The sequence below is a fragment of the Ptychodera flava genome, chromosome 3 (genome assembly GCF_041260155.1).
Source record: "Ptychodera flava strain L36383 chromosome 3, AS_Pfla_20210202, whole genome shotgun sequence".
In the NCBI taxonomy this organism is placed as follows: domain Eukaryota; kingdom Metazoa; phylum Hemichordata; class Enteropneusta; family Ptychoderidae; genus Ptychodera; species Ptychodera flava.
Window position 1 is genome coordinate 12,781,410 of NC_091930.1, and position 16,163 is coordinate 12,797,572.

Consider the following 16,163-nt stretch of genomic DNA (forward strand, 5'->3'; position numbering starts at 1 on the left):
ATGTGTCCTTTTTATTCTTCAATAGAACCATTCTTGAAGACAATGAATGCGTTATTTGAAAACACCTGTACTACAAGACAATACAGACAACTCAAGCTGTGGGAAAACAATTTCGAAACCCCCACCTTGAAATTAAAAGACACAAAATAGACTCTTGAATGCAGCAATTAATTTCAATGTATTGATTTATTATTTACAAACTTCTTTGAAGGTTTTGTACACATACAGCAAAGTCTCAAGACTTTTCGTAGATAAAAATAAAATAAAACCCATGAGTTTCAGAGACTCCATTCAACCAGGATCTAGGAGCAGAGTTCATCACATACACTCAAACCTTTGAACAAAACAAAGGCACTTGCTTCATGTGAAATTTCCATATTCTCATTCAGTGCCTAAGCTGAGTAGAGTACATGGTGTGTACATAGCAAAATGTATACTTTCAGATGAGTAAATCCAGAAAAGTCTTGCTGCCATGGCAACAGTGAGAGCCGAGTTTCTGCCACACTGACAGGAAACACATTTCCAGTGGCTTAATTAAAAGACTTGGGTGATATTCATGAAACATCCAGGAGGTAGGGAGGGAAAGAAGCAATAATGTCTGAAGAGAACGTTTACTTTTCCAAAATGACTTCCCGTACATGACAGGGCCAAATTTGACAGACACAAAGTAGTGAATTAGTTTACATAAAGCAGTTCAATCAGAGAAAGTACAGTGCTTAGTGGTTCATACAACTCTCGTTTCTTGAGACAAGCACTGGATGTCCTGGTTTCTTGAGTGAGTGAAGAAGCTCTGGAACTTTTTAAAGACAGTGACGTTGTTGAAGTAGGTTCTTCATAGAAGTCTACTGTACTCTGACATAAGGTTGGATTTCTTCACTCCATCCCACGTCCTAGCTGCATAGTGAAACCTGTGAAAGATACAATGATGTGATGGCTGCTTTTAAGGTAGAACGCACATCGGGGACAGACATTCGGACTCTCAAACTTTTACAATTCTCTTCTGATATACCACATGTGGGGGTTCATTTTAAAGCTCTTGGTGAAAGAAAACTTTTCCATGGCTTAGTTTTCCAAATTCGAAAATTTTTATTTTTCTCCATAGAGTTAACACAGGGATGGCAGCCATTTTGAATTTCTAATATCAGTAAATCTTGGATTATTTGTTTCTCTAGTACCAAAATTTGCATGGTGACCCCCTATTTTTATTCTTGATTTTGAAAGAAAATGATTGAAAGATTCCTTGATGAAAGTTAGAGCAAAAGTTTAAGTCTTTCACTTTCGAGGTACATACTACCTTAACCACAACAGCCCCTCCCACGCATTAGCCATAGTTTGTTCACAACATTGCTGTGAGACTTTCATTCCTTTCCCATAAGACTATGGTTCAACTTTTCAACCTGTTCACCCCTATTCCCTGGAAACAGACCCACAATCATCATTGATAAAAATCAGGCCAAACCATTGTGGTGACACTGTGAATTCTTTAAATAAAATGGAAACATCAAAGTACAGGGATATGAAGGTATGAGAGTATAATTAAATTACTGTGATCAGAGGATTCTTGTTGTATTAAACAAAGCTGTCTAAAACGCTCAGTTCCTGCATAATTGATGGTGTATAGTTACTGATCGTGCACATTTATTTGAGTAAACATTCGCTAGAAATCTAGCAAAACCTTCAGTGATCTATGGAAAACAGCAATGAGGATGGGCCACTTTGTTCAATAGCGCCCTCAACGACCTAAATCAAAGCGGAATCTCATCTCTGCACAGTATAAATAATCTTTGTTTCTGACTGTGAGCTAAAATACTCATCCTTTGATGTTTTGACAGCTGTCCGCTGATAAAACTCTTACCAATTTTTCTCTGTGAGTGAAGTGTGAGCTAATGGCGTCCTAGAAGCACTGAATAGGAGATTTCTCAATGTCGTCACGATGGATTCCAGCTCTGGATGTCCTCTGTATTCCGGTAGCAATGATGTGACACCTTTGGTTTCAGCTAAAGATGAGAAAGGAAAAACAGTTCATTGGTAATTCAAAGACGTGATCAAGTTGCTTAGAATCATTTACAAGTTTATGGAAACAAAATAGGAAAACAATGGACTCATGCGCTACCAGCAGCTAAAACAAACTGAAAACTCTGACGTACATACAGTACAGCATACTGGTACAAGGAATACTTCACCTAGTCACATATGATCAACATCGTTGGAATTACAGGTTGATTTTGCGATGGAATCTGGCGATTTGGAAAAGAATACCAAAAGCAGTGACTTGTCCCTCTGAAGTTTTCCCTGCATGAACTGTAAAGCTAGAAAAGAAAGTATGACAGTTTCCTTGTTCAACAAATAAATATACTGACCGTCAGATTTTGCAGAATCTGCTTTGGGCATCAGGAATAAATTAACATCAGTATCTGGTAAGTCATTGTCCATGTGAGGAAGGAGCTTGCTATGTGTGATTGATATACAACCTGTAACAAACAAACAAACAAACAAAAGGGTCAAAGTTCAAAATGTGTTAGCATATATTAAATTAATTGCAAACTTTAGCTTTATGATTTATGATAGTGAGAGAAGAAAATCATCAAACGACTGGCCTTTTATCAGCTTCGATCAACATATTTACACTGGGTTGTTTACTATGGATTTATTTCCTGTTATTAGAAGCAACCTTGGTGAAATTTCACTGTACATGAATTAACTTTCAAGTGGACTGACTTTTCATTCACTATTATTAAGGACTGCAAATAAAATTAAATGCCCTACATTTTTGACAGTCTCCAAACGAGTCATTTGAATCCATGGAGACTGTATGCTCTACCATTCTGAAGGGTCCGATAAGTCAACAAGTCGGAAGCACACAAGTGTACAAGATCTTTGTGTCAGATAATGCAGCTTACAATTTGACAGCCGAGATCACTTCTTGTGTACTTCTCAAATAACACTCACTGAAAACTAAATTGGTAGACTTTTCATGTCCCCTGCCATTCAAACCAATGTGAGTGGGCAGTCTAGTTGTTGCTGCAGTCAGTGTTTTGACACTCAAATCATTAACAGCATAATTAGCTAATAGATAATATCTGTAAGTTTTGATGGTATTTTTTGATTTTTCGTTCCATAAAACATGTTCATTTTCTTCATTTTCCAGCGTTTCTGCTAAGGTTTGGGAAGATAGGTAAAAGGTATGGCAGCCATGATACCAATTCTGTTCTCCCCTAATACCACAGGGGGAGCACTCCTGGTAAAATCTACCAGGGTATCTGCTTAAACAAGAAATTGTTTTCCTAGAGTAGGAAATATTGCATACAATATGAAATGTTGTCACTGTCACATGAATTTAGTCTCGATGGAATCTTATTTTAAAATTCATTTTTCCCTAGGATTTGAAGTTGTAAACCATACAATGAATAGTTTGGGTATTTTAAACTTAAAAACTTCATTTTATATTTTACACTATGTTTACATTACTGGCAGTATCAAGTAAAATATTCACAGAATTGCCCTGAGAAATGATAAGTACACAGAACCACGGTCCGTCCATGTGATACCCACTCACCTTTATATTTCAGTTTGGAGTGTTGCAGCAAAACACTGATAACTCTGTTTGCCTGTTGGATGTTATCAAGCTTGAAATCTTCTCTGCTGGCTTTGTTGTGTACAAACACTGAAACCGGAATAAATATCCAAGATAAAACTGAAACAGTTGATGAGTGTGAGAGCATCAAAGCACCGATTACAATATTCTTATCGTGCTAAAGATATGACCTTTGAACTCAAATTATATATGATAAAAACTTCAAGAAAAAATATGCTGCTTTAGGATTAAAAATTCACCACTTTTTACATATTTGTCTGATATGTATGAGTGATTGTACTTTTGAGGCTGTACACTGTTGCATGTACAACAGAGAAATAAGCTGATTTAGTTATAGGACCCTCAATTTGGATGCAATGTTCTGAACATAATCAGTCAATTGGTGAAATAGCGGAAACTGAAAATGATACAAACACAACTTTGTCTCTTTGTTTTTGTGCTTGGCCATGACATTACAAATTGATCAATAAACAACACTTCAAATATCTTTTCTTGGTTGATGATTGAAACACATCACTGCAGGAAACAGCAATTTTAGTACTCTCAGTGGTGTTCAACCATTCCCAACTTCACTACATATTGGTATGGCCATCCTATTGAAAACAACTACACTATAGGTTGAACTGAAGTTGAGGAGTGAAATGGCTAACCTGATCACCCCAAAATCCCAGTACAAAGGTCCACGATTACCATTCATAATATTCGTTTGGACCAAACCATGGGGGTAAAAGGGTAATAACGCTGCATGAACTACCAACAATTTTGGCATCACAAAACTCTCCTCTGCGGCAAAGCTGAATGACTATTGAGGGGCAAATGTATGACTGTTCTCTCATATTGAGTAATGCTGAAACAGATTCACCCCTACAACCATAAAATTGTGGTATAGCCCTACTGCCTTTATCATCATATACGTGGATTTCTGGAATTGTGAAGAGGGGTGACAGGCTTGAAATATACATACCTATTTGAGGGTAGAAATCATCGTTGTCGTCACTACTACTGGTGCTGCTTTCAACACTAGGTGACGGCGTTGGTGGTTTCAACATCTCTGCTCTGTGGATAAACTGCAGCATATTGATGTCCTCAGTCCAGTCCTGAATCACTAACACTACATGGCACACTGTGAACAGAAATGCTGCTAACTGAAGAGACTGAAAAAAATAGAAAATGGAATATTTCTTACATGCTGTAGCTTGCTCATTTTCAATTTCCCTTACTTCTGACACACATTGCAGAATTTTTTTGGAACGTAGAAATATTCGTGAAAACAAGTTTTATTCAAGAACTGTTGTATTGCCAACAACTCTGTACAATATGCTCTGCATTTGAGAAGACTGTGCACGTTCAGCTTAGGTAACCAAAATTTATGCAATAGTGTTACTTAAAAGGGTCAGTTGATGTAACTTTTGATAATTTTGTCACTACCGTTATTGTTATTTAATGTCCACAGCAGTTTCTTGTATTTCTCCAAAAATCATATTGAGATACACAGTATTCAGCTTGTTAACTTTGCCTGTGTATGAGTAAACTGCACGGTTATTGTCGACAAGTGAATTCTGGTTCAGGCCAAACCTTCAAATTTAACCAACAACAAGTGCATATGTATAGTCTTCGAGTGAACAAGCCAACGAGAAGGCGTTGCATGTACAACACGCTTTAGGGAGTAGAACAAGAAACAGTTGTACGAACAAGAAACAAAAACAGTGAAAAAATTCATTAAAAGTTAGAGAGACTACCCCTTTAACTGATGACCCTTTAACTGATGAGTGATCTATTGGTAGTTCTAAGATGATTCTTCATTACTTCTGTGTATGTTTTTTCCAAAACTGAGAATCTTGCCTGCTGCTTCTCATTGGCTAATACAGTCATTATCATTATGATTATCATTATTATTATTATTGTTTAATTTCTTACCTGTAATTCCACACAATTCTCAGCCGTTGTAATTTCAGGTGGTAAACTCTTTTCATGTTTTATGATCTGATCCAGTACGGACGCACTGAGTATCGGCTGTGTGTCCAGTAAGATGATTCTCTCTGAGGTGACCATGAAGTCGATGCCTCGAGTCTGGTGTCCTGCCACTTCCTTCACGTCACGGCTCTGTTGCCGAAATGCATACAACCTGAAAATAAGAAATAAATACATACATTAAAGCCCCAATAGCTGCCATTTTTATGCACTATTTTCATGATTTTATTTTCAAACCAAAGTTGGTGCGTGTAAATGTGCTAAATGAAGGACGTGTGTAGAAGTATCACTGCTCACTGCTTTGGACCGTGCCAATACATTTTAACAGGCTGAATAATAAACGGGTGCTGCACTCATAAAATAGCACCCCCACAGAAAAGTACAAAAACACAGTCTTTCCTGTACATACACATTGTGATCATACACCCAAGCACGATGCCATTTACTTGAATGTACAACACACGATGGCCAACAATTTGTTGTTGTAATCGTTGTTTTCTCAGTCATATCCTTAGTTTTTGAAAATGGCGGGAAATCTAAAATGATGTTAAAACATTTGAAATTACATGCAACTTTCAACATTTATGAAAGTGTTATACACTTTTTCAGTCTTTAATGGGTCTTATTCAAAGAAAACTCTTGGAAAACTGAGGATGTTTTGAGATTGGTTTATTACACATTCGCAGCTATTGGGATTTTAAAGATTATTGGAGACTGTGAGAGTGTGTATTCCAACTCAACAACACTTCTGAATTCTTTGAGTAAACTAATACTAATGCCACCATGGTTTTCCAATAGCGCTGTTCCCATTTTCAGTTTGTAACTTATTTAAGCTATCATTCTGTTGTACGACGTTATCAACAGTCTTGTTTTCTAAAATAACATCAAGTAGTGGCAAAGAACAAATCAAATGTTGTTTACCTAGGGTTGTCTTCAAATGCATTTCCAGCGATGAGTGACATCACCGTAGACTTGCCTGTGCCTTGTAACCCTATGACACCGACCACCAGAAAATCTGTCTGATCAAGCAGCATCTGAAATCACAATTATAGTTTTGGCCCTTGTCAATGACAAATGACGGTACTGTCTGCTTGCTTTCAATGGTGGGGTTGTACCTATACAAGTACAGGTATACATGTAGAGAATAAGGGTGGGTGTTACAGATGTTTGGAAAGACCTAACGTATATGTACTTAGATATCAGTTTGCTTGATATGTTAATTCTGTAACAAGTATTCTGTTCATCGGGAATTTGGTTGAATGGGTTAAATAAGCATTTGACCTCAGCTCCTTTTAATTTGTCCAAAACAACCATCATGCAACCAATTTTTCACGTCCCTCTAGAGGGCGCCATCAATCAGTTTCAAAATCATGCGATTACCTCCATGCCGTTGTCACACCACTGTAAGGAGTCGTCCACCAGTTTCATACTCTGTGTCATCTCAGGTGGGGTGGACAGCCTGGGCAGTTGCTGGGATTGAGTCACACCTGTGTGTTTGTGACAAATTTACAACACATATGAAGTCCAATCAATTGTAATACACAAGCTTTTAGTCACTTACATGTACTTTCTCGGTGACAAACATATGGACTACGGTCTCAGAAAGTATAGAATGGAGCTGCCAGTTGTGGCAACTCTGCTGTAAATTCACAATATGAATGTCTTGAAATTATACCTAAGATGTAGTAGTCTCTTTCTTAAATCTTTAAGGACCAGTTACCTGTCTGTTATAAGTATCGCACACATACTATTTATGTAAAGGATGTGTACTTACAATAAAAGATATGTGATATGCATGTTATTTATAAAATAAAATATTACACTGACACAAAAACCTGGCCCCTGCAATAAGCTCCTCTGTCACATTGGGTTGAAATCAGAAGCAATTCAGATATCAAATATTCCGGTAGGTGTCTGCTATGATAGCAAGACAGACACATGACAAGTCCTAGAGCTAAAGACGCATCCATAATACATGGTAGTAAAGCTCACAACATTCTGAAAGTTCTACAAATGACCTCTGCCTGCTGAACTTGAACTCTACCTTCGGAAGGACCAGACACTGGGTGACGTTGCAGCTGGTATACTTGGGGATGGTGATCACCATGACTACCGTCACCCATGGCAGGTGTTGCCGCGGAGACATTTCCTGTTTGTGAAGATGGCTTGCTTTCATCTCTTGCCTTCATCAGGACAACAGGGGCCTTATCGGGCACTGGAGCAGAACCACTGGAGTCTTTCTATTTTGAACATAAACATAAATGATTGACATATTTCGAATCTTCAATATGAACTTTGACCTGTTCAAAAAATGTCTGTTTGATAATGTGCAAAAATAAATTGCAACCGTAGGAGCAGAGCTGCCATGGAACAAATACCAGATATACCACAAAATGTAATCATTGATGTTACTGAAATACAATTTGTTCTTACGGTCACAATGTCTTCACCCTTTCAACACCAAATTATCATACAATATGGTAATAGCTTTTTGTGACTGTGTTTGTAGTTTTTATGCAGGGCTAGTAGTTTTCCAGCCGATGGACAGGCCGTCTATTCAGCTGATGACAAAATTGATGACTACTGGCCTGAACAGAACTGAGGCTGGGCTGCTGATTTCATCAGCTACTGGTACCAGCCCTTCGGCAAGCTCTGCATTGATAACATATACATGGATATATATGTAATATGCGTTTTTTTCAAAAATATCTCCAAAAGAGTCTTACTTGCCAGTCTTATAGTAATAATAAATGTACAGATGGAATGAACAGTGGGAAGAAAGGATAAAAGAAGAGGGAAGGAAGTGTTTTTGCAAAGGTTGTGTTGGGGAACATTGGTAGATGATTTAGGAACGCAGGTAACATTTCTGCTGTCTGCTAATCTGATTGCATTGATATACCAAAGGGAACCCCGGTAACATTCGGCAGCCAGCCTCCCTCGACAAAAACACTGAAATAGGTCTGATAATTTCCATCCTGTCAAGTGTATGTTTGTTTCTTTGATACAACACCGAGTAACAGCAAGAGACACTGACATCATTGGTGAACTCTGCTCACTTACCCTCTCTGGTGGTTTGGCTAGGATGATGGTAGGCTTTGTCTGTGGTACGACCATTACACTTGCATCCTTGTCGTGCTGTACAGTTCAAAAAAATAAGCATGTTATTGTCAGACTATTGACCTACATGTACCAGTATGTACAACTATCCACGATGGCTTGATATAAGATGGTGATAATGATTATCCAGAATTTCATGTCAATGTAAGAATTAGCTCAGTAGCTAATGCTGTAACTCTAAAACTATGATCTAACACTAGTACCACATTAGAAACATGGCAGTTTATTAAAAGAGATGCCAGGTATGTAAAGGCTCCAAAATCGATACAGTGAGCGTCAAACTGAGTGTTGAAAATGATAAAGTGAGCATTGACCTGAGTGTTGAAAATGACAAAGCAAGGGTCAAACTGAGGGTGGAAAATGACAAAGTGAGCATCAAATCTTCCCCCCCCCACCCCACAGTCTATGGTCAAAGTGAGCATTGAAAACAAGAAACAAGAGTGCGGTGTTGAAAATGGAAAAGTGAGAATCAGACCAGGTGTGGAAAATGACATACTGAGCGTTGAGTATGACAACCTGGGCGTTATTATTACAAACTGAGCGTCAAAGTGATTACAGGTGCTGAATGTATTGAGTATGGGAAATTCAAAGCTTGCAAGGACAGGGTTGGTGCTGAATATGAGTACATGTGGCGAGTACGGTAGAGAATACGATTTGCGAAGCAGCAATAGAAACTGTTGACAATATTGTTTTAAATATTTAGGTCTGCATTCTTTTTTCATGAACATCCTTTTCAGAAACATGGCACTTGTGCTGTCATTCCAGAAACCGTAGGAGCCATGCCTGTCATGTGTAATGACCATGTCCTGTAATGTCACCAACCTAAGGCATCGTATAATACCGTGGGGTATATTCTGTACACTGATATGATTTTCACCAGTCTGCAGATATTCACAAAAGTGATGATTACTCAGACACATTTTTGTAGATTACAATAATTTTGCAAACAACAAATTGCTCATACTTTATGGTGGAATACGTGTTAGGGGTCTAATGAACGTACATCCATGGGGTATACTGGTATATGAAATTTGCTAGCGTGTTAGGACAACACCATGAATGAGAGCAAGAGGCCTAACCTAAAATATGCCCGCAAATAATCGATGAATAAAAATTGTTATGGAAAAAGGAATACCTCAAAGAGGTTTTAAATTTGTTTCACTTTATTTGTTTGTTTGTGATAACAGAAGTATTTGATTTCTATCTAAGTTAGATACTGTATATTGAAGGTTTGAATCCTACTGAGAATTTAATAATTCATAGCATGACATTTTTATGAGGTTCTGAAACGTTCTTTTGGAATAATATTTCAAATAAAGGAATATATATTTTGATTAAATAACGGAAGATTTCATAATGAGAGTTTATTACAACCTCCACCAAATAAGCCTTAAACGATATGAGTGTGAATTTTCAATGAACTCCTTCTTACCGTGCCACAGATTGATAATTAATTCCAAGAAATGTCTGACCATGACCCGAAATTGACCTTTTAATTTAGCGAGTGGGAATGTAACATTTTTGCAAGGTAGAGTTTGCAAGTGTTCTTCCCTGAGCGTCTGATCCAGCCTTTAGACTTACCGTATTCCTCCGATTCTAAGACCCCTTTTCAGAACCAAAGATGACGAAAAAGATATGGGGGTCTAATAAACGGATGTCACCGCGAAATCGAACGTCAAAGTTAACTTATGCTAATTTATGCAATGTTATGCAAATTTTTATGCCAATGGTTTTTGATTCACGCTACAGACAACTCATACTTTGTGATATCGACTCATGGCCATGCTGTGTGGATACTGGCAGTCGAATCTGTACAAGTATAAATTAATGGAGATCCACAACAAGTCTTGAAATATAACGTATTTGCCATACCTTCTTTTACTAAACAATACGATAGCAATAAATCTTTGTATTTCGTGAATAGATAATCACCACGAAACTTTGTACAACAAGTACGTTCCTCAGCAGCAGCTAGCTCCCCATACATAGCATGGCCACAAAGGTCAGACAATGAGTGAAGGGAAAGTCCCTGAAGTTCCGCTGGCTGTGATTGGTCAATTTACGCAATAGGTCAAAGGTGTCAGTGCATGAGGTCAAGGTAAAATTCTGTTCAGTGGGATGCTGGTGTCCGTCCGATGTTTTCTATGTACGATTTTCATTTACTGTACTCCTTAAAATAAACGACCAATTACACGTCATGAGTTTTATTATTTTGCTCCTAGTTTCAAAAAGTCTAACCGTATCTCGAAACGATCTTACGAACAGGCAGGCTCGAACAGGTAAAGTGTTGAGGCATCGGCTGGCCGAGACGAATCAGTCATCTATGATCAACTGTTCGGAATATGGTACGATCATGCACGTTTTTGTTCTAACTGTAAGTGTATAGGGCCGTTTAAGCTTATGAAGTTGGTATTTTTCCCTCGCAAGACTTCGAAAGCGTGCATAATCTTGAAAATCTGTTACACTATCGTTCTACTCATTGCTGGGACTAGTTCAGGAAAGGACACACACAAATGCCGTTCAAACAATAAATACCTTCATTACATGAGAAAAACTACGAAATTGATGAAACATAAACGGAAGAAATTCAAAGAATTTTCAGTTCATGCGCGGAAGAAACTTTGGATATCGCGTTTCGTTTGTCAACACAATAATTGCCCTCTTCATCTAAGTCAAACCAGTCGAAGTCGATAACGTCGTCATTAAGTCTTTTTGAAAGATTTTACGATGCCAATGATATTTCTATTTTCACTGGTTGCTTATACGGTAAAGTTGAACGTGAGAGAAAACTTGCAGCGCTTCACAATGATCACAAAAGAAAACTTACGTGATAGAAATCTGTTGAAAAAATCTTTTTATACTTTAATGGTAAATTTGAACGTAGAGAAAACGTACAGCTATTCACAATGATCACAAAAGATACCTTACCTGATAGAAAACTGTTGAAAAAATCTTTATAAGCACATCATTTAAAGAGCAACTTTTTCATGTGCCGTAGTCTTTTGCCTCAGTAGTATGAAAACAAAAGTGTAAAAGTTGAGCGAAGCAAGTTCAAAGCTCGTGTCATTCACACGTCCCAAATTTTCCATTGATAACGGCAACAAAAGGATTTCCCGCCATCGTCACAAGATCCTATAAAAATGCGTCGATTTATCGTAGACTTTTTTTTCCCGAAAAGTCATAAGACAGTGCACGGTCGTCATGGGCAAGGAAAAAAAGTAATTATTAAAAACATTCTCGCTGTCGGCATGCCTAACTACCGTCGCAATCAGCTAGAACTTGGTTTGCCGTATGAACTTCGCCGAGATGCAGACAACATACACGATCAAAATGCTGTAGCCGTTGTTCAAGATGGTTGCAAAGTTGAAAGTTTGAAGCGAGATGCAGCACTCATACCGGGCACGGTTACTTTCGAATATCATCGATCGTGACGTGTCAGTCAACAAAAAATACTACTTGAAGGCAAAGAAGAAAGCATTCATCCATTCTCCAAGAGTTGGCATGGCAGAGAAATGTCACGTCGGTGTTTTGGCAAATAATGCGGCTGTACCTCTGCTAAAGCAATCAGTCCGAGGTACTGTTTTCACCGTACATATTCACTAAAACAGACCAAATCATGCCGCTGACCAAAAAAATGAAACGGCCCTTTTAAGGGCCACAACAGTCTCCGAAAACAGTACTGATACCCAAACTTTTTTGTGTTTGTATGAGTGTAAATTGTGTTTGTTTGATCGTGATGAAATGAGCGAATCGTACTTGATCGACAAGTCCGAAAACCCGACTATCCTAAATGTTCATTTCATGGAAGCCAAATTGCATCGAAATGTTCGATTCGTACATAATCAGATGTTGAAAAATCTGCTTATTTTGATGGTAGCAAAATGACAGTAACGAAAAGACGACATTGTACTAGATCGAGACGCTAAAAAATCAAACTCTTTTATATTGTTCATTTAGGTAGTGAAATCCAAGTGTAGTTTTATCGTCAGGAAATGATAGAACTGTTCCCGATTCACATGTTCCAAACCCCAACAATAGTGTGCGTGTGTGTGTGAGGTTTGATACTTCACTTTGACACTTGTTTGTGATGACTTTGATAAGCAGCGTACTGCGTAGGTGTTGTGGATATTCTGGTCTCATTACATGACAATGGCTCTATTGTTCCAGTCAAAATTCGGGTGTACCCCCCTGGGGGGTCTTATAAACGAACGAACAGCTAATTACGAATTGATAAAATAATCCTGGGGGGTCTTATAAACGGGCGGGGTCTTAGAATCGGAGGAATACGGTAATAGCGTAACTGGGACTCAGTCAACAGTGTTGTTGACAAAACTTCCACTCAAGCAATGGTGACAAAGATCTAAAATATTCGATCTACCTGACCATAAACCGTAGACTAGAGGCAATGAAAATGTATACATGAAAGAGCTGAAGTGTGCAAGTTCTGTGGTTCTGTGGTTAAGCATATTTTGCTACACAAATGAACAGGACGCATATCACTCCTATCCCAAATGCTGAAAATTGATAAAAAATCTTACCTTGTCCTTGGTTGTTTTTTCTGCCATTGCTGGTCTGTCTTTATCACTTGGACGGGGATCCCTCTCACGACCATAGTCCCTGTCACCAACACTTCCCTGGGGGCGCTCTTGCCCAGCTCTTTCTCGTCCACCTCGACGGCGCCTCCGTCTTCCGCCTGGACCAGCATCTGCCATGGTCAAACCCTTTACACACAAGATTATGAAAAGAATGGTTTGTGTGTATGAGACAACATTTACAGTAATTGTTCTTCATTGTCCAATTGAATAAACTTACTCGATGTTGCTAAAAGGTCACGTTTCATTGTTCATTTCAATGGTCATGTTGCCTTACTGTCTTATGGTGGGCAATATCGCTCTCTTAAAATTAATATTTCATATTGATCATGAAACTATTTTTTAACCAGAATATTTCCATAATTTTAGTTCGAATACATGAACAAGAAAATAAATAATCACAAACCACAGTATTAACTTGCACATCTCAGACATGTACAGACTCATTAAACTACTGTACAACCAATTTTGGACTTTCGTTATTATTTTGCAATTTTGTAATAATGAAGTTACTATAAATGATGATATTATTATTATTATTATTAATCATTATCATCACTGCAGTTGTTGGTCATCTTGTATCAGAGACACAGGCACTTTGGCTCTTAATCACTTGGGCTCTATACACCAAACAAAGCCTGGTGCATCAGAGATGACATGTTGCAGCATAGACCCTCTAGAGACTTCTTGAGGGGCTATTCTTGCAGCCTTGCCGTGGTGATAATCACTTGAAGAGTTGAACAATCACACTGTACCTTGTAATAAAGTTATTTACACAAAACTCACATCTTGGCAGTCTGGTACAGTGACCATATTGGTCATCGTAGTAGGCACATTGAAATGTCAAAATTGTTAGTTTATCATTTCCACGGAACGGGTGATGGAGTAATGACCTCCTTCCATGGATGGAGGGCGGAACCTGTGGGTATACTCCTTGTTGACAAACTTTAAAAGGGCTGCATTCGGGGTAGATGCGGTGCTATAGCTCGATGTTTTGCCAGGGTATTTGCGTCGGTACACAGGCAGTCGACTCAATGCAAGCAGACCGCTATTGCTGCATCAGTGAGGGTTTGGCGGTTCAAATTGCCTGCATTGAGTTGAAAGCCAGCTGTGGGTCGGACGGTCTGGTTTTGCCGACCCCAGACTAGGCAAAGCCTCGAGCCGTAGCTACGCATACATTTTTCCTAGATATAATTACCCTTTTCTCAATGTAAAATTAGCGTTCGAAATCCTTCTTTTTCTCGGTGAATATTGGGAAAGCTCCGTCCACCGTACTGCAAATGTTCTTACCTGTTGAAGGAGCAGTTATCGATTGGGGAGCACTGTGTAGTCCTAGAATGATAAACTTGAGTCTCCTGCAAACATCGAGAATGATGCGCACGCGATACTGTCGGTCTTTAAAGAAATTATCGACAGCAATCCTGAAATCCGTAGACTTTTGATTCACACTATCGTGTTTACAATGACCGCCATGTTTGTAATCAAATCTGCGCCTGCTCTGTGGCACCCTAACTTAACAGGAAAATCGTGATATATGCCGACGAGCCTCGTGTGCTGCGATAGAAAACTTCAGATGTTTTGCATTGAGTAACGGAAGATTTACTTTTGTTTATTATAGTCAGTCATTCGGATAAAAGTATTTGTAAATCGAAGGCGCGACCCTGCCTGTATCAGTGAATTATTGCTTACCTGCCTAGGGAGTCATAGATGATATCATCAACATAATCATGCGGACATAAGACTTGTATTTCATTAGGGTGTAAGTACAAGCCGACAGAATAACACGTACCACGTTTACGCGCAGAAAAAATCTCCCGAGTGGGCGGTATAGGAACGTAACTTACTTTCACCGTGTCTTCACAGTTACAACTTCATCTCGGGTAAGTTCGCATATACATTTCATTCGTCGGGAGTGAGGATAGGAGAGAAATTTTGAGTCATGAAAAAAGTAAAAGTGAGTTTCTCTGAACGAAGGTGTTGAGGGAAACGCCGCGTACCACAATTTGAAAAGATTACCGATATATTATTCTGATCGCGTATTCTGAGAGCAGACGAGGCTATTGTCCACTAGCAAACAGCTGTTCGTTGTGTTGGCGCAAAAAAAGTGGCGTTTGTAGTGCCTGTTTATTATTGTTCTGTGGGACGGTCCCCATACATTTAATTCGTGATTGCACCTTCCACGAAAGCAGGCAGCGCGCCAAAGCCGCTTTGTCTGCAACGCCAGCACATATATTCGGAAATATTTACAGCGGTTTTATATTTATCCAGAATGTTTACTTAAAAAAAAACTACCAATATTACCTGACTAAAATTCAACCGACATGCAAATACGGTCGTTCTATTCTGGTTTCAGGGACATTTTTTAAGGAAATTGTTTCTGTAAAAAGGTTGAGAAAGTGGTGCAGCCCCTTTTATAATACTCAAAAATTGTCTACTTTATTTTTATAGGGTACATCTTCAGTTCAAAAGATAATTTAACGTGGGCAGGAGAAAATAAATTGAAACTGAAATTTTGCAGATGTTACCAGATCATTTTTCCTGGTAACTTTTGTGCAGAAAAGTAATAGTACACCACAAAAATACAGCTTTTTTTTTGATATCAGTTACAAACTGTGTCTGGATTAAGTACACGTTTATAGTAAAAATGCCATTGGTATTCAACTTGGTGGTTTCATAAAAATCTTCGAAATTAGTGACCAAAAAACACTTTAACAACTGAATCGTATATGAAAAGAGTCAAAATCCAACAATTACTTGTCAATTCAAAGAGTGTTTGCCTAGGATAGGGTGTTTGGCCTCACTGAAGCAAAATCAATGCTCTTCACAAAGTTTAATCTTCTATATGTGAAAATTAATTGGTAATCTGTGAATAGGGCAAATCTGCTCTT

At 38.4% G+C, this 16,163-nt stretch overlaps 3 protein-coding genes across 4 annotated transcripts in view; 1 reads left to right on the forward strand and 2 right to left on the reverse strand.

Annotated features, from left to right (window-relative positions):
- LOC139129573 (hormone-sensitive lipase-like) overlaps positions 1 to 16,163 on the reverse strand; it is a 377,850-nt gene that overhangs the window by 254,082 nt on the left and 107,605 nt on the right. The gene's annotated exons all lie outside the window — the stretch shown is intronic.
- LOC139129574 (nonsense-mediated mRNA decay factor SMG9-like) lies at positions 168 to 14,770 on the reverse strand. Of its 2 annotated transcripts, none has more exons than XM_070695217.1 (12): positions 14,566 to 14,770; positions 13,222 to 13,404; positions 8,627 to 8,701; positions 7,611 to 7,806; positions 6,947 to 7,053; positions 6,488 to 6,600; positions 5,513 to 5,720; positions 4,560 to 4,749; positions 3,557 to 3,664; positions 2,361 to 2,471; positions 1,856 to 1,997; positions 168 to 908 (listed from the first exon to the last, which is right to left on the reverse strand). In XM_070695217.1, exons 2-12 carry the CDS (start codon positions 13,393 to 13,395, stop codon positions 833 to 835), a joined length of 1,500 nt encoding a protein of 499 aa, XP_070551318.1. In that variant the 5' UTR covers positions 13,396 to 13,404; positions 14,566 to 14,770; the 3' UTR covers positions 168 to 832. The 2 variants fall into 2 exon arrangements, with proteins under 2 accessions (XP_070551318.1, XP_070551319.1); XM_070695218.1 differs by lacking the exon at positions 14,566 to 14,770 and adding an exon at positions 14,474 to 14,565.
- LOC139129576 (astrocytic phosphoprotein PEA-15-like) overlaps positions 14,997 to 16,163 on the forward strand; it is an 82,432-nt gene continuing 81,265 nt past the window's right edge. Inside the window, exon 1 of the mRNA XM_070695220.1 lies at positions 14,997 to 15,155. The gene's annotated coding sequence lies outside the window, so the exon portion shown is untranslated. The remainder of the gene's footprint in view (positions 15,156 to 16,163) is intronic.